We start from the raw sequence: 24,968 nt of genomic DNA, 5'->3' as shown, positions 1-24,968 counted from the left end.
CATTTACCAGCGCCACCCCCCCTCCCCTCCCCCCCCCACACACACACATGCGCACTCTCCATAATGACACATCTCCCACACTAGCAGCAGCTGTAGCGGGTGGGAGAAGGAAGAGGGAGAGTCGGCCTTCAGCTGCAGGGAGGGGCACCGGACACTCAGTGAGGTGGTGGCACTGAATGGGGGGTCGAACTAGTGGGGGGGTCTATTTGGCCAAACAGATCCCTCTATTTGTAGCCACATGGGGATTTGGTTTGTGAGGGTGGGGTATTGGTGCTGGAGGGGAGATCGGCGCAACAGAGAGAAGTGGCAGGGACTGGAAGCATTAGAGTAAGCAGAGAGGGCATTTTAGATGACAGGTGGAGGAGGGGCAGAGAATCAGGGGCGAGGGGTAAATAGCCTTGATCAGTGGCTTATCAGCCACTGATCAGAGCTATCAGTTTGTTCTACAGCATCTGCTGAATAGTTTTACAATAAGCTCATGGTTGCTGATAGGCATTCAGGTAGCAATACTGCTGCCTCCTGACAGCCTGTTGTTATTATTTTTTAACCACTTGACCTCCTTAAAGTTTTTTCTCTCTTTGTGACCAGGGCATTTTTTTGCTATTCAGCACTGCAATGCTTTAATTGGCAATTGCTCAGCCATACAACACTGTACTCAAATTAAATTTATATAATTTTTTCACACAAATAGAGTTTTTCTTTGGTTGTATTTGATCACCACTGGGGTTTTTTCAATTTTTTATTATAAAGTAAAAAACAGAAATAAAAAAAAACCACAATATTTTTGTTTCTGGCTTTAGTTATCCTATAATCATAATACCTTCAAATTGTTTCTGATTTTGCAGTAACAATAAACTCTGGTTTTAAAAAAAAAAAGTCTATTTAACCAGTTCCCGCCCAACCTATAGTCAAATGACAGTCAGACGAAACACCCACCATTCCGGGTGGACGTCATATGAGGTTCTATAGGAGACAGATGGCTAATCGGTGTACCAACTGCTGCTGATACCATATGATCACTATGACCAATCACAGCCGATCACATGACAATTGTACATAATGGATGGCTTTCATTCATGCCGTCCATTGTGTACTATTGTGTTGATCTCTATGATTCGTCATAGTGATCACATGGTACAGACAGGGCCAATCACAGACCATCAATACCATGTAATTAGCTGTGGCCAATCACAGCTAACCACAATAGTAAACACTGAATGAATTTCACTGAACAATTTCATTCAGTAAAAATGGTTGCTTATAACAATGAAATTCGCTGATATAAGCAATCATAATACAATGATAACATTATATTGCTCTGGTCACAGTGTGTGAAAAAAATCATAAAAAAAAGAAAAAATGTAATAAAAAAGAAAAATTTTTTTTTTAATTATTGATATTTTTTATACATATTGTCATACTAGTTATATGATGATGCTGTACTGAACTGGTGACAGCATGTAAACAAAATTGTGAAGAAACAATTTGTTTAATTTCTTAATTTTTCAAAAAATTGTGACAAAAAATTCCAACTTCTAAAAACTCGCCTTGCTTCTTACTAAATACCTTGGACTGTCTACTCTCCAAAAAGGGGTCATTTGGGGATATATGTACTTTCCTTGCATTTTGGACCTCAGAAATGAGAGGCCGTCAGTACATCAGGAACGTTCGATTTTAAAATATACAGTGCTCAGCATAAATGAGTATACCCCAACAGATTTTTCAGAAAAATGTTACTTTCTTTTCAGAATCAACATTTTTTTATGGGACACTATACTACAAAATACTCCCACAAATGCGGGCCATTGATTGCAAACAAGATTTGTTAATTTGCACACACAAAAAAGTATTTTTCCTAACAAATTCATTCAAGACTATGTTGCAAAAATGAATACACCCCAATGAAAGTCTTAGGAGCAAAGCTACATTTTAGACAACAAAATCCTAATTAACAAGAATCCAACTGCAGGTGATTATTCATTAACCAGGTGTCCAGCAGACAGTTGATTATAAAAGGGCTTTAATTAACAAAGAAAACCCCTTCCCATTTCATGCTGTCAGCAATGGCACCACATGGAAGAGAAATGTCACAAGGCCTGAGAAAGGAAATAATTTCTTTACACAAGAAAGGTGAAGGCTACAAGAAGATCAGCAAAGCTTTAATTATCAGTCAGAATACTGTAGCAAAAGTGATACAAAAATTTAACAAAGATGGAACTGCAACCATCTCACAAAGACGTCCAGGCTGTCCACAGGAGTTAATACCTCGACAGGAGTGTCTTCTGATGAAAAGGGTTTAAGAAAATTGCCGTACAAGTTTACTGCAGTTAGCTAAAGAAGTGTCATCCACGAAGGAAGCCTCTCCTAAAGCCCATGCACAAAAAAGCCGACCTTGAATTTGCCAGGGCCCATGTTTAAAAAGAAGATTACTGGGACTCTGTACTCTGGAGTGATGAGACCAAGATAAATGTTTGTGAAACTGATGGCTTCAAAACTGTATGCCGTTGCAAAGCTGAGGAGTACAAAGAAAAATGCATGATGCCTACAGTGAAACATGGTGGTGGCAGTGTCCTTCTGTGGGGCTGCATGAGTGCTGTTAGTGTCAGGGAGCTGCATTTCATTGATGGTATCATGAATTCACAGAAGCGCTGCTCTATATTAAAAAAGACAATGCTACCATCACTCCATGCCCTTGGTTATCATGCACTATTCCAACATGACAATGATCCAAAACACACATCTAAGGCCACTGTTGCATTTCTGAAGAAGAAGAGAGTGAAAGTGATTCAGTGGCCAAGTATGTCTCCTGATCTGAACCCAATTGAACTATGGGGAATTCTGAACAGCCAAGTTGAGCATCACTCTCCATCCAGCATCCAGGCTCTAAAAGAGGTTGTTCTTGACGAATGGAAAAAGATGTTGCAATATGTCTCCAACTTGTTCATTCCATGCCTAAAAGACTTGGTGCTTTCCTTACAAATCATGGAGGTCGTACAAAATACTAGATGTAGTAGTTTTTGTTGCGGGGTGTATTCATTTTTGCATCAACTAATTTGAGTAAAACTGAAGATTTTGTAATCTAAGTTATATTGTTAATCTTATTTCATGTAATGAGCTAAACGATTGTTCCATAAAATTCAGTTTTGTCAAAATTTTGGAAATTGTTCTTGTGTTCATTGAGATATTGATTAAAATCTTACTTTTCAAAAGGTGTGTACTCAGTTATGCTGAACACTGTATATACTGTACATATATATATATATATATATATATATATATATATATATATATATAAGAAAATTGGATTGCTGCACATAACAAACTTTTATTCTTGAAAAATCACCATGCAAAAGGGTGATCCAAAACAATGGACAAAACCATACATCATAGTGTCCATTTTTTGGATCACTCTTTTGCATGGTGATTTTTCAAGAATAAAAGTTTTTTATGTGCAGCAATCCAACTTTCTTTTCTCTATATATGGCCTTTGGGAGGGCCTGAGTGCTATGCACTGACTGTGATTGATCACCATTGTGCACTACACCCATATTACTGATCTATATATATACAGGTGAAACTCGAAAAATTAGATTAACGTGCAAAAGTTAATTTATTTCAGTAATGCAACTTAAAAGGTGAAACTAATATATGAGATAGACTCATTACATGCAAAGCAAGATAGTTCAAGCTGTGATTTGTCATAATTGTGATGATTATGGCTTACAGCTCATGAAAACCCTAAATCCACAATCTGAAAAAATGAGAGTATTGTGAAAAGGTGCAATATTCTAGGCTCAAAGTGTCCCACTCTAATCAGCTAATTAAGCCATAACAAAGGGTTCCTGAGCCTTTAAATGGTCTCTCAGTCTGGTTCAGTAGGAATCACAATCATGGGAAAGACTGCTGACCTGACAGTTGTGCACAAAACCATCATTGACACCCTCCATAAGGAGGGAAATCCTCAAAAGGTATTTGCAAAAGAAGTTGGATGTTCCCAAAGTGCTGTATCAAAGCACATTAATAGAAAATTATGTGGAAAGGAAAAGTGTGGAAGAAAAAGGTGTACAAGCAGCAGGGATGACCGCAGCCTGGAGAGGATTGTCAGGAAAAGGCCATTCAAAAATGAACTTTTGCACGATATTCTAACTTTTCAAGTTTCACCTGTAAAATCCTAGTTTGTAGATCCTATAACATTCCTACAGACTAAATAATAAACACTATCTTGGGTTATTTTCACCTAAGAAATGTAGAAAAATACAGCGTGGCTTACATTTCTTGAAGAAGGAATATTTATTTGCAAAATGATATAACATTTTTGGTCTTTTTTTCTTTATTAAGCAAAAAGTAAAAATAAAAAGTGGTGATCAAATACCACCAAAAGAAAGCTCTATTTGTGTGAAAAAAAATTATAAAAATGTAATATGGGTACAATGTTGCATGACTGCACAAATTGTCATTCAAATTGTGAGAGCGTTTAAAGCTTAAAATTAGCCTAGACAGGAAGGGGATGAAAGTGCCCGATATTGAAGTAGTTAAGTAGGTGTTCTTAAGTCAAAAATGTCCCTTCTATTGCTCTCAGCCTCCTTCGAATTCCTTTTTTTCTTTTTTTTTCACTGCTGTGATCCGACTTCATGTTTGTAGTGTGCATAGAGCAGTGCATGCAGGGGCGGACTGACCATTCGAGCACTCGGGCACTGCCCGAGGGCCCGTGGTCAGTAGGGGACCTCATGAAATGCCCCTGGTACCTTTTTATAGGCTTTTTTGGGTGTGCTTTGAGTGTGGGCAAGGGCACAGGGGCCCCATGATCCGCTATTGCCCAGGGGCCCCATGAGTTGTCAGTCCGCCCCTGAGTGCATGTGACCACAACTAACACGCACTGCTTGTTTCAAGTAATGCTGGAGGTGAGCAGACATCTGGTGGTGGAAGGATGCATGTTTGTGTTTGAAGCGCTTGGTGATTTTAGAAGGAAAAGAGTGTCACTAAGAAGAAAACACATATAATTATTTTTTTGGATTTTTTTTTACGTATTCTTTTGGACTTATTTTTTTGTTATTTTAAGTATATAATTATTATAAATATATTATTATTTTTTGTATTTTTATCACATTTGGTTTTAGGTAGAGTTTCCACTTGTAGTGCTGCATTGGTTCACTTCATTTATTCAATATGCCTTATATGAGATAGGGGTTTTGTGCACACATAATTGTATATGTTATATTAATTCATTTTCACTATTCATAGCCATTTGGTTTGTTGTTCATAGAAGAGCGCAAGATTTATTGTTTAAATTCTTTTATTTACACTGCATGAACATGTAGAAAGCAGCAATGCTTTCAAATGAGGCATGTTCATATATTCAAGTAAAAACTACAAAAAGGTTTTCCTGTGACTCTTTAGCTGTGCTTTTATGCTCTTTCATGGTGAGATTAAAGGACACGATTGTGATCAATAAATGCAAAATTGTTTTTCTGCTCTTCTCTCCTATATCACTGTATGATTTTTCCACCAATTATCAGGAAGAGCTGAAGTCAGTGAAAGTTAGAGCAGAGTGTGAAAGTCGTGAAAGAGAAGAACGTGAGCACCACTATGAGGCCAGATTGCTTAAGCGCAACTCCAGAATTCAGATGTTGGAAGGTAAATCCAAATGTTACTTTTTCATTTCTACGAGCTGGCTAAACTGGAGAAACAAAAATGAGAACTAAAAGAGAGTTTTTATCCATTGTAACAAATGGGGTTTCACTTTTCATTTAAGCAAAAAATAAAACACAAATTCTGATGGGTTGCAATGTGCTACATTTCCTATTTTGTTCTCACAAAGCTTTTATTCTTCAGCTTATGTTTCTGTTAATACAATGTATATTTAATAATTGCTTATACAGTATATGTTATCATATGATGTAGAGATAGTTTACACATGACTGTAGAAAAAACGTGACAGTGCAGCATTATATAGAGCAGAATTACGAAAATCTGCAAGGCTATTCTTTAAAAACTATTAAATGTATTTCTAAATGCAATGAATACAACTATTTGAATTTGACTTGGGATTAGCTTCCATTTATCCTGTTTTATTTTGGGGGGTTTTTGGGAGTCCATGGTGTGGTGCGCAAAAACAAATCACCAAAGTGAACCAAAAATTGCAGGTGAACACACACGCACACAAAAGTGCCCAAGGGTGTGTCTTTGATCCCCTCCCAAAGAGTAAAGTAAGGACCCCTCCCTGGCCCCCCAGGTCACAAGACTCCTGAAGGAGACAAGGCATACTCTGAGGAAGAGGAGACTGCTCCTCAAACCGCATCAGTCTAAGAGGATCCTCACAAGTTTAGGAGCAGATCCTGTGTACTGGTCTGTTTGTATCTGACACGCATTTGTTTCTAAAATGTTTGTGAGTATATTTTGCTTTGGATAATTAACGCTATCACCCTAGGTAATGCACTAGGCTGGTGCACCCCCTGTTTTTTCCTTTGTTTCTACAATTGGTTCCTGCGGGTTTTCCCCCAACCCCTAGAGGGCAGCTTGCAAACGAGAGCTCCAAATCATATATTTATTAGTGAGAATACAGCTGTATGAGAGCACCCATGCCCTGCCCATCAGGTGCTCTGATTAAGCTGATTACAGTTCACATTTTTATAGGGTTTCTTTAGCACATGCTACGCCCTTCATTGCTTATCAGTTTAACACTCATGATGTATAGTGGACCAGTCTGCAACACTTAATGAGTATAGTGGACCAATACACATTACTCAAATGTAGCTGAATACACAAAAACAACTGAATACAATATATATTAAAATATAATTGAATATATCTATATACGCCTAATAATGATAGCCATTTCTAATGCAATGGACCTTACTCTAAGACACTCATGAATATATTGACTTAATTGAACACTTTTATTACTGTTATTTCATTAAGATGTATTATGATGTAGGATATAGTAAGGATCACTTTTATCCCTATACAGATGCATGAAGGATGTATCACAGTTTCATCTTTGTACACCACTCTTGAGCACAGGGGACTGATATATTTCTGCTATACATTCCACCTAGCCAGATGGCCTGGCGGACTCTGCTCCTCATGATCAGCCAAAGCTGATCAAGTGCTGGGTGGTGGGCTCTCCTGACGAGAGACACCCCCCCGAAAGCAGGGGAGGACAGAACCTGATGACCACACATTCTCCCCCTAGTTTTCAGGGTAGGCCCAAAGACCCACACCCTACCATCCATGAGTAAAGGAGAAAGATGCAGGTAAAAAAAGCAGCAATCCTTTGTAGAGTTGAACTCAGACTTGAAGAGGAAGGGGCAGTGCTCCTGCATGTTCTGACTAGGAGCAGGAGCACAGATATAGATAGCAGTAATATGCCCAATCAGTCAGTTTCTGTTCCTTCACTGTCCAATCATAGATTGGGTGCAGAGAGGTGACCTGGAAGCAGACAGAAATGTCAAGTCATCAGCCAGGCTGTGCTGTCTTTAAGAATTAGGTTAATGTAAGGATTGACTAAACACTTACATGTATTTATTTCAGCTGTAAATTCAGCATTGTTTCCTGGAGTGCATCCTAAACCTTTTCTATATCATCTCCCATGTGTTCATTGCCTCTGAACTTGAATAGCTGTTCAAAGTGGTCATAGATATGGTATTCTGGTGAACATTCTGTAACCTGTAACTAAGTGTGTAATCTTGTGAAAAAGTTTAATTCATAAATGAATTACTCATTATTCATGCATCTGTTATATTGTTCTTTTTCAGCTCAGCTAAAGGACGTTGCATATGGCACAATTCCCTACAGACCTAATGTTGAAGATTCCACCTCTGTTGAAGTTGGTACATCTCCACCTCCCTCTCTACAACGTGGAGAAACTCTGTTTGAGATTCATATTGGAGGGATTTGTTTCTCACCACATGGAATAAGGGTTGTAGATGACCCTCAGCCTGTCACCTTCTGTATCTATTCTCTATATGACTTTGAGACACATGCAACCCCTGTTGTGACTGGAATCAAGCCACAATTTAACTTTACCTCTCGCTATGCGGTAACACCAGATCCAGAATTTCAGTGCTACTTAAGGGTGGGCACCCTGACAGTGGAGCTTTATCAAGTCATAGGTGGAGAGCACCATGAGTTGGCAAGAGGACGACTAAGGTTGGACACAGCTCTGCAGAGTACAGACAGAGTACATGGCACCATAATTATGACAGGTAAATATCTATACATTGTAGTACAATCTGTTTTCTGCTGCCTTGGCTGCCAAAAGCAGTATGTTTTTTACCTTTTATGGTAGTTACTTATTTGGTTGTCAATTATTTCTGAGGCCAATCCCAGGTTTCATATATTTATTAATACAAATCTACAGTCCCTCAAGTGCTTTAAGCTTCATGCATACAGGCCATACAGGGGTCGTAGAGTGCACAAAGCCTACATAATGACAATCTCAGAACCTGTTGCTTGCATACACCCTTTGAGATGCACTAGAAGAGGAAGCATAATGTGATTGTGTTTGAAGGTTTTCAGAAAAGTTACTGCACATTATGCTAACCCTGGCACACAACCACGTACAGCCACTTTTTCTAACGCATCTCAATGGGTGGCAGCAGCGGGTCCTGGGAATGTCATTATGCAGGCTCTGCACACTGTACGGTCCCTATATGACCTTATGCATGAAACTTTAGAGGGAAAATCAAGAATATTAATCTACTGGCAGGACTAGACAGTTAACAGCATAAACTGTCTGTAATTGCCTCTTACCTTAATGTTTGTCCCTGAAGCATGGCCCAGAGCCTTCTCAAACTGGATATGCAAATAGCAACAGTTTAGTGGTGGCTATGCATAGCTGAAGGCCCCTGTCCCCATGGGATAATTCCCAGGCCTGCTGAGAGGCCAGTTGTGTCTAGGTCATTTTACTATTGATATAAGGACCAGGGACATGCCTGATCCTCCCTACTAGTAAGTGGAGAGATGGCAGAGATGCTCTGGGGAGTACTGGAGGGACAGAGGATCTGTATTATAGATAGCTATTGCTGATTTAATTCTGACATTTCTAATTACCTGTTTTTTTCTGTTATCAGTATTTTCTGAGTAACCTGGAACAAGCATGCAGTCCTTTTAGTTACTTAAATCCTTTTGCTGTCTCCAACACAAGGATTGCATTGGCAGCAGTATTGACATGTAAACAAACTCCTGACCTCTATTCCAGCCAATGCAAATTAATAACCTATTGTCACAAATTTAAGTAACAGGATAAAAACAAGTAACTAAGGCCAGTAAAAGAAGTCAGCAGTACTCCTTATTTTAGGATTAATATACAAAGAACAAGAGAGCAATTAAATCATATAGCAACTCAACAAGACAAGAGAGGTCATATGTAGGGATTGTAGGGACTTCAGAGATGGATTGCAGAACCTGGCACCATTATGCACTCATAGACGTACACAGCCAAAAATATGAATATCATTTGAGTTCAAACTCAAACACCGCCAACATGCCATGGAATGATCAGCAGAAATGTCCCCAGTCTCACTGGTGTGATATAGTAACGATAGACAATTTTAAATTGTACAGGCCTATCTCTGGCTAAAATCAGTTGGCCAAATGGTTAATCCCAGATATCATCCCAGTCATCATTATCCAAAGTTGGCAAGTCTAGGGTCCATGCATCTCTGCATTTTGTTAATCTCTGGGATGTGGGCTATTGGAAAGCCATATATATAGTCGAGTGATTTTTAAGTAAGAACTCATCTCGCAGGAGAGACTCTATGCCTGTAGATGATAAGTGGAGTGGAGCTACGGCAAACTGAAATGTACAAGCATGGCATAATTGAATTTAATGAAAGAAGTACCAGTTTTGGAGGGAGTACTTAGTTTGCAGCTTAGCTAAAGAGGGACTAAAATGTGCATTTTAACATGTGAAAAACATAAAGTGATTCCAAACCTTCAGATTTTTTTAAAAATATGAAACATGTCATACTTACCTGCTCTGTGCGATGGTTTTGCACAGAGTAGCCCCAAACATCCTCTTCTGTGGTCCCCCACCAGCACGCCTGAATCCTCTTCTTCAAAGAGCTCTCCCATAGGAAGCAGCTTCTTTTGGGGATACTCATGCAGACTCGATTTTGAGCCATGCGGCCTGCATCCATAGACACAGACAGAGCATCTCAGAACCGCCCTCTGGTCACAGGATTTAATTAACAGCAGCAGAAGCTAATGGCTCCCACTGTAGTCTCCCTGACCTGTGAGGGGAGAGAGAGCGGAGAGAGCTACTGGCCCTGGGTACAGCGCAGGACTGAGATCATGCTCAGGTAAGTGTGGGGGGGGGGGGGAGGGTCCTGTTTTTTACCTTAATGCAGAGAATGCCACATGATAGCAGTGAAAGCTTAAAGTTTCTGTTGTCAGCTATCTGTTTATTATGTTTGGTGTTTTTTTAGTTTCCCCATAAGTTTGCATTAACCTAATGCATCGATCCAATTTAGCTTAGTTCAAGTTTTCAATTTTCTTTTAGACTGTTATCTTTTGATATTCAAAATTTTTGACATTTATTTACCCTTACTACAATGGGCATTTAAAAATAAAACAACCCCTGGCAGTATATCCCTGCTTGGGGAATTCAACATTTCATAACTGTTAAAACCCTTGTACAATCCTGAGACCTGAAGCATTATAGTGGTTTGTTCTGCTGTTTTCCTTTTATCTTTGAGAGATCAGTTGTACCCAATATTGTGCACTGTAGTGTGCAATTATTGCTGATATTGTAGACCTCCTTCACCAAGAGGCTATGTACTATTTCTAGTGTATGGACCCTCTTTTTGTAAATAAAAAAAATATTTAAAAATAAGAAATATTCACAACTATGCACAGAATACACCATAATACACTATGATAATCTTACACATTGTACCACAACTAAGGCATATTGCACAGTTATTTCTTTATCAGAATTACAACAGGGGTTAGGTAATCGCTATCATTGTACAATAATAAACAGTACATAAAAATACTGTTGAAACCAACACTGCAAATCAACCTGTTGAAAGATTATGAACATTATTTTTTTCTCTAGATGCCACTGGGGAAGATTTGGGAGAACTGGACTACTGGTTACGGCTGCATGGACCCATGTCGCAGGCTCAGTGTCTGCAAAGGCAAAAAAGTAAAGCTAAGGTTTACTTATCTACTCGCAGAAACACTGGGCTAGGAAAGGTGAGAAGCACAAAAGTGACAAAGAGAAAAATGGTAAACTGATAACACAACTCCAATTCCAAAAAGTTGGGACACTGTAAAATCTACATAAAAGCAGAATGCATTGATTTGCAAATCCCTTAAACCCATGTTTTCTTCACAATAGAAAACATCAAATGTTTAAACTGAGAAAATGAACCATTTTAAGAAAAATATTAGGTAATTTTGAAACTGAAGGCAGCAACACATCTCAAATAATTTGGGACAGGGCCATGTTTACCACAGTGTAGCATCCTAATTGGTGGAGTTTTGTTAGAGGAATGTTGTCCCATTCTTGCCTGATATAGGATTCTAACTGTTCAACAGTTCTGGGTCTTCTTCAGTTGGTGAAAGGTCTGGATTTCATTCAGGCCAATTAAGGACCCATACTCTGTCATACTGTATGTAGATGCAGTATGCGGTTTAGCATTGTCTTGGTAAAATATGCAAAGCCTTTCCTGAAAAAGAAATTGTATGAGTGCTCTAAAACCTGGATATATTTTTCAGCATTTATGGTGCCTTTCCAAATGTGCAAGCTGCCCATTCCATGCACGTTATTGCACACCCATACCATTAGAGATGCATGATTTTGAACTGAGCACTGATAACAAGCCGGAAGGTCCCTTGCCTCTTTAGTCCATAGGACATGGCGCCCATGGTTTCTAAATAGGTTTCTAAATAGGAATGTTATATTTTGATTCGTCTGATCACAGAACAGTTTTCCCCTTTCAACAGACCATTTTAAATAAGCTTTGGCCCAGAGAGGATGGCAGCTTTTCTGAATCATGTTCAGTTATGGGTTCCTCTTTGCATGATAGAGCATTACCTTTCATTTTTGGACGGCATGATGAACTGTGTTCACAGAGAGTGATTTTTGGCAGTATTCCTGAATCCATGCAGTGACACCTGTTTTTAATGCAGTGCTGTCTGATGCCCCAAGATCATGAGCATACAATATTGTAGAGATTTCTCCAGATTCTCTGAATCTTTTGATGATATTATGTACCATAGATGATGATATATTTAAAGTATTTGCAACTTTATGTTGAAGAGCATTATTCTGAATTTGTCCAAGAATTTCTATACACAGCGGGGTGTTTTACTAAAACTACATGGTGCAAAATCTGGTGCAGCTCTGCATAGAAACCAATCAGCTTCCAGGTTTTATTGCCAAAGCTTAATTGAACAAGCTGAAGTTAGAAACTGACTGGCTACCATGCACGGTTTCTGAGTGCACCAGTTTTAGTAAATCTCCCCAGCTTTTCACAGGTTGGAGAACCTCTGTCCATCTTAATTTCTAAGACACTGACTCTCTAGGATGTTCTTTTTATACCTAATCATATTACTGACCTGTTGCCAATTAACCTAATTACTTGCAAAATGTTCTTCCAGATCCTCTTTGTTAGATCCACTTACTTTTCCAGCTTTTTGTTGCACTGTCCCAAATTTTTTGAGATATGTTGTTGTCATCAATTTCAAAATGTATTTATATTTTTAAAATGGTACATTTTCTCTGTTTAAACATTTGATACGTTTTCTATTTTCTATTGTACATAAAGTATGAGTTTATGAGATTTGCAAATCATTGCATTTTCTTTTATGTAGATTTAAAACTGCATTCCAACTTTTTTGTTTGAATTGGGGTTGTAATAAACTATAAATTTTGATTTTTGCTGTATGCAGTTAATTTGCACTGGCATAAATGACCTATGCTTTTACGATTCTCTATTCCCCAGGCTTGGGCACCTCAGTTAAACAGTGGAAATCAGAATGCATTAGTCATCCATATCTGGGGCTGCAGAAGACTAAAAACAAGCACTCTGGGGCATCAGCCAAGTCCATATATAGTGTATCGCTTTTATCATTACCCAGACCACTCCAGCAATATCATACCCTGTAGCAATAACCCCCAGTTTGGGGATGAAGCTGCCTACCCTGTTCACTTAACAAATGATCTAGAACGCTATCTGCATAAAGAGTGTCTCTATATTTATGTGTTTGATGATGAAGAGACCCAGCCAGGAGGTTACCTGGGAAAGGCAGAAGTGCCTCTACACAGCCTGGCACAAGGTACCAGTATTCAAGGTAAGATGCTCATAGTTACATAACTAGGTTAAAAAACAACACAAATCCATCTTGTTCAACCAAAAGGAAAAAAACAAACTAATAGAGAACCTCCATATATACAATGCTATACCTACAGCAGAATCAGAGGAAGGCAAAAAAAATCCAACAAAACATGATCCAATTCTTTCCAGCTGGGTAAAAAAAATCCTTCCTGAGGCAATCAAATATTTCCTGGGTCTACTATTCCTGGTGTCATTACCTATAAATGTTAGTAACCAGTTATATTTTTTGCATTTATAAATGCATCCAGCTCTTTTTTAAAACAATATACTGAGCTGGCCAGAACTAGTTCTTGAGGTAATCTGTTACACATTTTCACACTGTGAATAAGCCTTTCCATATGTGGAGGCTAAATTAGACATAAAGGGGTTGATTTACTAAAGGCAAATAGAGTGTGCACTTTGCAAAGTGCAGTTGCACTCTGCAAAAGCAGTTGCTCCAGAGCTTAGAAAATGAGCAGAGGCTCCGATGACTTCCATCATCCAATCACATGCAAGAAAAAATGCTGTTCTGTTTTGTTTTTTATTTTCCCTGCATGTGACTGGGTATTCTTTGAAAAGTGAAGCTGTACCTCATTTAAATAGCTCTGGAGCAACTGCACTTTGCAAAGTGCAAGGTCTATTTGCTTTTAGTAAATCAACTCCAAAGAGTCCCCCCTTTTCCTCTGTAATGACCTGAAAGTGTATAACTCAACACCAAGTTCACTGTATGGACCACTTGTGTATTTCTACATGATGATCATATCCCCCCTCCCCAAATGAAATTGCTCATAAATATGATCAGTGTTTATGTACTTAAAGCTTTCGAACATTAACATGCTCTATTTCCTGGCTTATTACTCCTTTTCCAAAGGTGATTTTGCACTTATAAACCCCTGCGGTAAATGTGCAGGGTCAGTGCAGTTAAGTTTGGAATGGAAATGCCCTTATCATGCTCCAGGAAAGAGTCTTTGGGATTCAGTCACCAGTGGTCAAATGATTCAGAGAAAGATTCAGGAGGTTCCATCTTCAGAGGTAAGAGCTATTACACAGCATCAATATACAATATATTACATATTCAGCTTAATATTTTTCATGCTTGTAGTAAAAAGATATGACACCCCAACCAGAGATATAATTTTTAGTTAGAATAGATTCCAGAGCCACCAATCTCAACCATGGTTCCATGGAACCATTGGGTTCATCCAGAGTTTGTTAGGGGTTCCCTGAACTTTGGCTAATTGACTTCACATTTATTGGTGTGTGTATAGTTGTGGGCCAGTGCCACTAAGAAAAGCTAGCACCATGACACCAATGATCTTTTAAGCTGTCTTTAGCCACTTCCCAACTGACATATGTATATACACTTTCTTGTCTGGAAGTGGTGGTATTAGGATCATGGCTGCAGCAATAAAGAACAAGGGAGAGGAAGACAGTATGGATAAGGATAAGGATATGAGTCAAAACTAATAAAAAAAGGAAACAAAAGAGGGAAGGAGAACTGTGATATGATCAGAATGAGACCCATGTTGATAGATTTTTACCTTGCCCAAGGACTTGGTCAGGTTGGCTTTAGAATATCACTCTGTATATGTATATGTATAAGTAAAATAGGAGTCATAGGTACATGTAGCCCGGTGATGCCAAATTATGTATTTTTTCTTGAAAATTTGTATTTGATAAATTGCTGCAAAAATAATCATGTGACATAAAATATAGCAACTACCACCATTTTATTCTCCATGGCCTTTGCTTTCAGAAAATATATAAACTTTTGGGGGTTCTAAGTAATGTTCTAGCAAAAAAAGCAAGGTTTTCAGAATTGGCTCTATTTTGAAATGGGAGGAATCCTGACCACCACTGTAAGGGGGACATTGTTCCTACTGACCACCAATGTAAGGGACATTTTGCCATTGAACTTTGGTGAACTTGTTTAGTACAGGGTTCCCAGAAACCTGAAAATTATTTTGAGGGTTCCTCTTGAGTAAGAAGTCTGAGAAAGGCTGCTCCAGAGAATCTTATAATACTTTATCCTTAGAACTTTTTACTGCAGCTTCCAAGTGATTGAATGTTGTTTGTATACATTTATGTTAAAATGTAAATATTTCCACAAAGTGCCCTTTAACAGCTTTATCTAGATACCATGGGCATTCTTGTATGCAGAGGGCTTTGTCTTCTGCCACAGCTCTTTCACTCAGCTAAACAGTATTTAGGTGATCTAACATATTCTTCCCAAACATCACATGCTATGCTCAAAATGTCAATTCACTATCCATTTGTGCGGTATTTGCCTCAAAATCCAAAAACACTAGGTATACACCTCATAAAACAGTGTTAAAGTCAATTCAGTAAAGGAAAGACATAAATAAATGCATGTGCTAAATACGTAGTGGTCCAGGCATGCAATATTTAAGAAATGTAAAAATATAATAGCCAAGTCTCTCAACAGTAAAACATAGAAAGCTAAATATGGATACAATCACAGAGACATTGGGGTTGATTTACTAAATACAAAAAGACTGTGCACTTTGCATATGCAGTTGCTCCAGAGCTTAGTAAATGAGGTAAAGCTTTATTTTACAAAGAATACCTAATCACATGCAAGGAAAGAAACAAAAACTGCATTTTTTTCTTGCACATGATTGAATGATAGAAGTCAGCAGAGCTTCCCCTTATTTACTATGCTCTGGAGCAACTGCACTTGCAAAGTGCACAGTCTATTTGCCTTTAGTAAATAAACCCCATTACATGTAGTAAAATCATTTCATTTCAGCAGATTTTCGGATACTTTTTTGTGTTTTTACAAGCATATACATCATTTGCTGCATAAAACTCCCAATCATTCCAAACATAATACAATGTACATGCATATCATAATGGTCTAATCCAGTGGTCTCCAAACTGCGGCTCAGGGGCCAGATGCGGCCCTTTGCTTACCTCAATCCGGTCCTTGGGATACTATTGTTCCAACTGACACCAATGATGAGGCACTATTCCTCCCACTTTCACTATTAATGGGACACTCTTCTTCCCACTGATACCATTGATGGGGCACTATTCTTCCCGCTAAGACCAATGATGAGGTACTATTTCTCCCACTGACACCATTGATATGGCACTATATTTGCAATTGATACCAACCATGGTTCACTGTTCCTCCTGCTAAAGCCAACAACAGAGCACTATTCCTCCTGTTAAAACCAATGGTGGAGCAGTGTTTAGTCCCACTAATGCTGGGACATTTTCTACTTACACTGGTCACAGTTCAGCCCCCCTACAGCCTTAAGGACAGTCAACTGGCCCTTTGTTTAAAAAGTTTGGAGACCCCTGGTCTAATCCCTTGGTAGAATATATGTCATATGTAGTGGGAATCTTTACTTTTTCTCAAGTATCTTTGGAGATATCTTTGGTGAAAACTTTTGCAAGACAGAATCAGATTAGACATAGACAAGTATTCTTACAATTACAGCTGTTAGGAGAGGGGTCTCATCAATTTGAAGGTATGGCAGATGGATACCAGAGTGACACTTTCAAGAAAATTGGAAAATTATGACAAAACAGACCCAACCAAAGACATTGCATTAACGTCACCAAATATCACAGCAAAAACTACTTTCAAGTATATCAAAAGAAATGTCTCTGTTGGATAAAGTAATGGAGAGTTAGAACTCCTGTTGGTATTTTTTTTTTTGTTTTTGCTAGTTGTGTTCTATTGGGGAGATTTCCCCACTATTAGTGTGCAATGTCAGTCTAAAATGTGGGAATTTCTTTTCCTTTCACTTTCAGTGATAAGGAGAAACAGTAAAAAATAGACAGGGTGAATCTACCTATTGGGGGCACAAACAGCAATAAAAACTGACGTGTGCTGATCCCTTCCACTCTATCCATTTCACTGGATATGACATCGCATGAGATAAAATACCAAACGGTTTCATTAGATAAATACCACACATTTTGGTGACATAATGCAAGCCTTATTTTTTAACAGGTAGAATGCATACCTTATTTTAGTATTGCTAATTGTAAAAACAAAAATTTTGAAAAACACTATGAGCTATTTTAGATTAAGATTTAGATTATAAAAAACACTATGACATATACTTTAAAGCAGAAAATACCGTTTTTTAAATTGAGCCAATATGCCTCAGGGGAACCCTAGTAATCGGTATATATTCAGGGTTTCTTTCCCCATTCTTCTTCCTCTTCTTTCCTATGTAGCAAAATCACCGGGACTAGCTGTCAGTTTATTACCTGGGTGCCAGTCTGTGTTGCAGTTGTTGTGTTGACTGACCATTTGGAAACTCGGGCACTGCCCGAGGGCCCGGGGTCAGTAGGGGGCCCCATGAGATGCCCCTGGTACCTTTTTCATAGGCTTTTTTGAGTTTGGGCAAGGACACAGGGGCCCCATGATCCCCTATTGCCCGGGGGCCCCATGAGTTGTCAGTCTGCCCCTGGTTGCAGGCTTCATTCATATATACATTGATACTTTGTAATAATATTAACATTACATGCAGATCAAAGCAGTGTGAAAAAAAACATATTTTTAACAAAAAGGGTTCTTATTTAACCCTTATTAGCGCCTTCCTCCCATTCACTTTTATTTTTTTGCACATTATTGTATTAGTAATAATTCGTATATAATTTTCATTTGTTTATTTGCATAACCTTGCATTAAAAAATGCACAACTTTTGTTAAGCATTACTTCTCTTTTAGGAGGCAATGGTGTTAATTTACTAAAGGAAAATAGACACTTTGCAAAGTACAGTTGCACTCTGTAAGTGCAGTCTTTCCGGAGCTTAGTAAATGATGTAAAGCTTCACTTTGCAAAGAATATCCAATCACATGCAAGGAAAATAAAAAAAACAGCAGTTTTGCTTGCATATGATTGGATGATGGAAGTCAGCAGAGCTTCTGATCATTTACTAACCTCTGAAGCAACTGCACTTGCAGAGTGCAACTACACAGAGTGCACAGTATATTTGCTTTTAGTCAATCAACCACATTATTGTCAAATTAAAGTTTGTTTGTCCTGAAAAAAAACAATATGTGTATTGCTTTTATCATAAGTAAAGTCAAAGTTATTGCTGAATCAATGGGAGGTCAAATAAGGGAATTTCTCTAAAGCTGGCCATAGATGGATCGAAATTCTGGCCAAACTGACCAAATTTCGATCCATCTATGGGTAGGTTGGTTGCACTGATGTTGATCTATCAACCAAGCAAAACTCTGCTGACCCTGTACTGTTTGCTGGACATTGGCTGATCCTTTAGCAGGAGATATTTCAGGTAACCCACAAAATATATTCCCTGAGAATGGAGCAGAGCTAGGACCAGAGTAAGCACCTTGGGAAAACCTGGAGGGCTGTGGGCAAGCCAAAAGGAATAGAGACAAATAAGTAATGCTGCAGCAAAACACAGATGGCTTGGTGAGGTGGAAAAATGGGAATGTGCAAGTAAGCATCCAAGCAAAATCCCCCAGAAGGACGGAAGCAAAGACTAACCTGGACGATTCCACTCAGAATTTAGAGTTTTCAGGCCAGAATGAGCAGCTGTGAGCAGGTTCGGGTAGAAACCCTCAAACGTTTTCTTGATCAGGACTGGGGCAATGACCCCTTGTGAGAGGAGCTGGTGAACAGCAAGAAGATCCGCTCATCTTTGTGGGGAAGGAAGCAAATTTGAGAGCATGAAGCAAAGCATCTTTGAGCGAAGGCAAAGTCCGAAACTCCAGTTTGTAGCCCTTGGTAATGACTCTCTGTACCTAAAAATTTAAGTGTTTTTTGGACCAAAAAACTGAACGTCCGACAGCTGTCTCCCTGCACTGTGAAGTGGAGGCACTCCATCACCAAGAAGAGCGTTCAGAGATACACTTGGCTGGCTTGGCGGTTCATATTTTCTGACAAAACTGTTTCAGACTAAAGCAGGGTATACACGGACTGAAAAAAAAAGTTTGGTCCCTGTGTACCACTGACTGCTCAACAGAAGTTAGTTGTTAGACTGTTGAACGGTTCCGGAGGTGAACCAGCACTTGTCCAATGCTTTAAGCCAATGGCTGCAGCACCGATCTGTATATTCTAATGGTGGGGGAGTCCCTGCATTGTTTGTGTTGATGCAAGGATCTGTCATGTTTTTTTTTCCATTCAACCCGCTGGTTGAATGTAAAAAAATGAACTTGAATACTCCACTTTAGACTTGGAACTGGGGGCTTGAGAGGGACAAAGGGAAATTTTTCTAGTCTCAGGAGTAGCATGTCTACCTGTGCATGTCAAGCCAGCACCTGAGATGTAATTGTGGAGTGTGGAGCCTGACCTTTCCTGGAGCGGCATGTGAAATATTTGATACCATTTGAAGTGTCATCTGATGGGATGAATGAGTCTTTAGTGACAGAGCTCTACCGTGAATATGCCCCTGGACCATTATAGTACCCTGCAACAAACTCAACACTATGCACCCATGCCAAGGTGAGCACCCACACAGGATCCAGTGCCAAAGCAATATTACAAGCCGATCCCACATCTTCTCCAGGCGGGGTGTGGGTATATCTCAGTTGAATTGACTAACGGGTGCAGAAAGGAACTGCAAAGGCCTTGGTGCAGCAAGGAACCTCGATTGAAGAATCTTGAGACAAAAAGACTCCACTGAGCTTCTATCAGTAGGATGAAGACATCCAATACCTAAGGAAAAACTGAGACTAGCAGGGAGTGGGTGGGGGTTATACAGGAGTTATACACGGTATGTCCCTGCAGCTTTCTTTTTGCCTGTGTCTAATCACCTGAAGGTAGTCACATAAAACCAGTGGTTAAAGACCAAACATCTAGTGTCCTGTACTGTACCACCAGGAAAATTGCATTTCTCAGAGACAATGACGCTAGCAATGGGTTATTGCAATTATAGCATGTTATTTCCATTTTTGCTGTTTCTACTTGTGTGATTTTAAAAGGTTTACAGAAATATATATAACCCAAATATCACATCAGGGAAAATCCCATGGCAAGCATTTGCCTAAAGAGGACCTAAGCAGATCAAGGCCAACCAAATCTCGTAAAGCTGAGGAAGATCTGCACAGAGATGTTTGCTCTAGCAAAAGGGGAAGAAGAGATGGTCACATAACTGATGTACATCGGAAAGATATAATACAGGACGTCTACATATCTGATCACCACACTGATGAGATGGACATGGCTACGCAGGTGGGTGATCAGAAATTGAATATAACTTGGTGTGTAAAGTTAGAAAAAAATCATAATGTGAGTTTCAGTCAGCATTGGTATTAGCTTGTTTTCAAACCAGCATGTTTAGTGAGAGATAGAGGTGTCTATATGACCTCTTGTGGGCATATACTGTGCACACAGCTCTTCTAAACATTGAGCTGTGTAATATAAACCATAAGTGTGCAACCTGTGAAAAGGAAGGTATGTACTTGGCTTGAGTATTTTTATGTGCATTATCTGTAATCATACATTTTCACGCGTCCATGCATCAAAAAACAGACAATGCACATCAATGCATCGCTCGGATGTGAACTAGCCCCACTTAAAACAATGGCTTACTTGTATACATGTGTTAAAACTCAAAAGACATGTGAGCGGGCCCTAAATGTAGTCTGACCATCAAATCTAGAGTCCTCAGAATACTTTATACATCATGTATTCTGTTGGCTGCTATTATTGATGGCATTAGCTACAATGTTACTGGTAATGGTGTCTGCTAGTGATGGGCTGAACACCCCTCTGTTCATTTTGCAGTTGAACATTCGAACCTACCTGAGTATGCGGTAAGATGCCGCTCAGCTACTAAAATACCGCATGAGTTATATTATTAAGTCAAGCTGTATTTTAGTAGTGAAACATTCTTTACTGTTTCAGTTGTCAGAGGGATTCCCCACTGACAGATGAATGTCAAAAAAACTGTCTGCATTGCCCGACAATTAAAATTTTTTATCTAAAAAACGGTGTGGGGTCCCCCCTCCAATTCATTATTATTATTATTATTATACAGTATTTATAAAGCGCCAATAGTTTGCTCAGCGCTGTACATTACAAGTCATACCAAGCCCTTTGGCTCTGGAATGGATTTTGAGGGGAAGTCCCACGCCAAAATGTAAAAAACAAATGGCGTGGGGGTCCCCCCCAAAATCCATACCAGGCCCTTATCTGAACATGCAGCCTGGCAGGTCAGGAAAGGGGGGGATGTCCCACCTGAACCATACCAAGCCATATGCCCTCAACATGTGGGGGTGCTTCGGGGCAGGGGGCTCCCCCCCAAAGCACCTTGTCCCCATGTGAATGAGTATGCAGCATATGGTACCGCTACCCATTCACAAAAAAAAAAGTGTAATGTAAAAAATTACAGAAGACAGTCTTTGACAAGTCAAAAAAACAAAAATTAAAAAAATGTCCCCCGAAGTAGATCCAACGTTAATCATGATGCCACCCGCCACCGCAAACCCAAAAAAAGAAAAATAAATAAACGCTCTGCTCTGGACGCTGGCTCCCGCCGTCTGAAAGCTGTGCCGCAATGACAGTTCTTAAAATACTGTGATGACATCACAAGGAGGCAGGGTTACCCCTGCCCCCTTGTGACATAATTATGCGCTGTGATTGGCCAAAGCATTGTACCTGACCTGTGGTCAGGTGCATTGCTTTGGCCAATCACAATGCACTGTCAGAGCGCAGTGCATTGTAGGACGCGTCGGGTGAAAAGCCTGTTGAACACACGAATGGCCAATGTTCGAGTCAAAGATAAAGCCCATCACTAGTGTCTGCTGCTACAGATGTAAAACCGCACATCTTGCCTGGTTAATTCAATCATGTTATTTAATATCCAGCCAAAACAACCTTTGAAATATGTTTGTTTTAGGATATTGCAGTAGAACAGGAAGAACCACAAGGACATATTGATCAAATTATATATGAAGAAGTGAATGAGTCAGATCATGAAACAGCATCTGTGCATTCTGAACAATTCCTAAAGGAAAATGGTAAAGCAGTAGCTATTGATTTTATATTCATATTGATCAAAACAATATATAGTAAAACTCTTTTTTTTTTAAGATGAGAATAACTTCAGTGAACCACAGTTTGAAAACAATGGCAGTGATAATGATGACATGATTGTAGTGACAAAACCTCTAGTTCCATGTAAGCTGGTAAGTGCATACAATCTTAAAGTGTATCTTTGGCCAAAAGGTTTTTGTTTTTGTTTTAGTTTTGGATCGAGTGAGGAAAGAAATGGAACTCTTGTCATTTTTAGTACAGTTGGAGAGGTTTTGTCACTTCACGTTTGGTAAAGATTTGCCTCTAAGACAGGAAGTGAGGGGAAATCCCCACAGCAACACCCACAGAAGTCAAAATTCTTTTTTTTTTTAAAGCTAAACTATGGGGTAATGTCTAAATACAAGAGATGTGTGTTTTACTTGAATCTTGCTGTCCTTTGTGTATGTCTTCCAGATTTGTGCAGTAATCCAGAGTGAAACCTTGCCTCTGTGCAGGGGCTTCCTGTAATAAAGACCGGTCACTGCTGTTCTGTCCTTGTGCTGGGTGACTGGTCTTGTATCTGCCTCTCCTGTAGTTTTCTGCAGGCTTTCTTTAGTGGATGGAGCTTGCTGGGTCCCACCCACAGCTCAGCTCTGGCTATGTATAGCACAGTAATGATGTCGCTGCTAGCCAGGGTTGACAACCCCTGATTCATTTTTTTTCCTGACAAAACATAAAAAATTTTGTGAAATATGACAAAAACTTCTATTATAAATGAAGGCAAATGAGCTCAAATGCTAAAACACCTTTAAATTGATTGTAAACCCTCACCTTGTAAAACAACCCATTCAGTTTAAAATAGAAATGAATGCAAAACATTTCTGTATAGATATAAAAACATTATAAATACTCCTCCCCCCCCCCTACTTTTGTATAAGTGATCACATTCCCTTTGTGCATGCTGCCCTACCCACACCGCCATTGGCGGCTAGGCATGTCAATCATCGGGTCCCAGCCGGAGATTCCCCCCCAGCACCCGCCGATCGCAGTGTAAAGCTGACTGGGGAGCAAGGACATGCTGCTTTGTATTTCACTGCACAGCCAATAAATACAAAGCAGCATGTCTCCCTAGTAAAGCACACACAACACATTCTGTAAAACACAACACAGCACCTAGCTAACACTTTGATCACCCCAGATGTTAACTCCTTCCTGCCCAGTGTCATTAGTACAGTCTCAGTGTTTTTTATTAGCACTGATCACTGTATTATTGTCACTGGGGATGTCAGTGGCAGTTAGTCAGTTCCCACCCAGTGTCAGAATGCTCATCGCAGTCCCACAGTCCTGCTTTACATTACTGATTGCCACCATTACTAGTATAAAAAAAAAATTCCAGTATATATCCCGCCATTTGTAGACGCTATAACTTTCACATAAACCAATGAATTTACACGTGTTGGGATTTTTATAGCAAAGACATGTAGCAGAATACATTTTGGCCTAAATTTAGGCCAAAATTAGATTTTTTTTTTATTTTTTTATTGGACGTTTAATAGCAAAAAGTAAAAAATATTGTTTTTCTTTTCAAAATTGTCAGTCTTTTTTTTATAGTGCAACACGAAAAAATGCAGAGGTGATCAAATATCACTGAAAGAAAGCTCCATTTGTGGGAAAAAAGGACATAAATTTAATTTAAGTGCATCGTTGCATGATCACGCAATTTCCAGTTAAAATAGCGCAGCGCCAAATCGCAAAAAATGGCCTGGTCAGGAAGGAGGGTAAATGGTCAGGAAGATGGGTAAATTCTCTGGAGGGCAAGTAGTTAAATAGCACAAACAATATGTAAACATTAACAATATTAACAATACTCATACTACGTAATTCCAAATAGCATGACAAAATGTGAGCAAGACTAGGATTATAAAAGACTTGGGGCACCCTGGGAAAAAACAGAAAAATAAGTTCTGCGGTGTATGTCGTGTACACTGGCAAACAATGGACATGGCCAGTGGGAGGGATTTAACCGCCTCCCGCCCGCCATATAAGGAAATGACGGACGCAAGGTGGTTCTCTCGTTCTGGGAGGACGTCATATGACGTCTTCCCATTCTAACCGTGCATGCGCAGCTCCAGGAGCACGCAGCGCGGCGATCGGCGGTGCGCTGTGTCCCTCGGCTCGGTCATGTGATCAGCTGTGTCCAATCACAGCTGATCTTATGTAAATAGGGAATGCCGGTTATCGGCATTTCTCTTCTCACTAGCTGTCACGCTGACAGCTCGTGAGGAGAGGAGAGCCGGTAATCGACATTACTCGGAGGGGACATGTACACTGATCTACTTTTAAGCTCTGGGGAAGATTCCCTTGCAAAGTGCAACCTCCTATTGCAGCCTATAAACCTTTAGTAAATTAGCCCATTGTCTCAAAACTATGCAGGCCAGGTATGGATAACTTAGATTGGGTTGTATTTGTATTTGATTACTCCCATACTAGACAAGTGAAACTCCCAATTAAGAATTTTTTTTTTAGTTCCTTTCATTCACTCCTTTACAACAGTCAGCTCTTTTTATATTTGCATATTTAACCACTTCCCACATGGCCTATAGTAAAATGACAGCCGGGCGAACCTCTCGTCCTTCTGGGAGGGCGTCATATGACATCCTTCCCGGATCGTGCC

General features: G+C 39.4%; 1 protein-coding gene across 1 annotated transcript in view; it reads left to right on the top strand.

Moving 5' to 3' along the window:
- Positions 1 to 24,968, top strand: part of RPGRIP1 (RPGR interacting protein 1) — a 60,752-nt gene that overhangs the window by 21,333 nt on the left and 14,451 nt on the right. Inside the window, 8 exon segments of the mRNA XM_089686993.1 lie at positions 5,517 to 5,634; positions 7,755 to 8,204; positions 11,060 to 11,199; positions 12,954 to 13,302; positions 14,197 to 14,310; positions 20,268 to 20,509; positions 22,179 to 22,299; positions 22,373 to 22,467. Coding sequence (XP_089543119.1) covers positions 5,517 to 5,634; positions 7,755 to 8,204; positions 11,060 to 11,199; positions 12,954 to 13,302; positions 14,197 to 14,310; positions 20,268 to 20,509; positions 22,179 to 22,299; positions 22,373 to 22,467 — 1,629 coding nt within the window.

This window comes from Staurois parvus, unplaced genomic scaffold (assembly GCF_062004578.1).
Source record: "Staurois parvus isolate SC_StPar_1 unplaced genomic scaffold, SC_StPar_1.0 ptg000415l, whole genome shotgun sequence".
Lineage (NCBI taxonomy): Eukaryota > Metazoa > Chordata > Amphibia > Anura > Ranidae > Staurois > Staurois parvus.
This window is presented reverse-complemented; position numbering and strand designations above follow the sequence as displayed.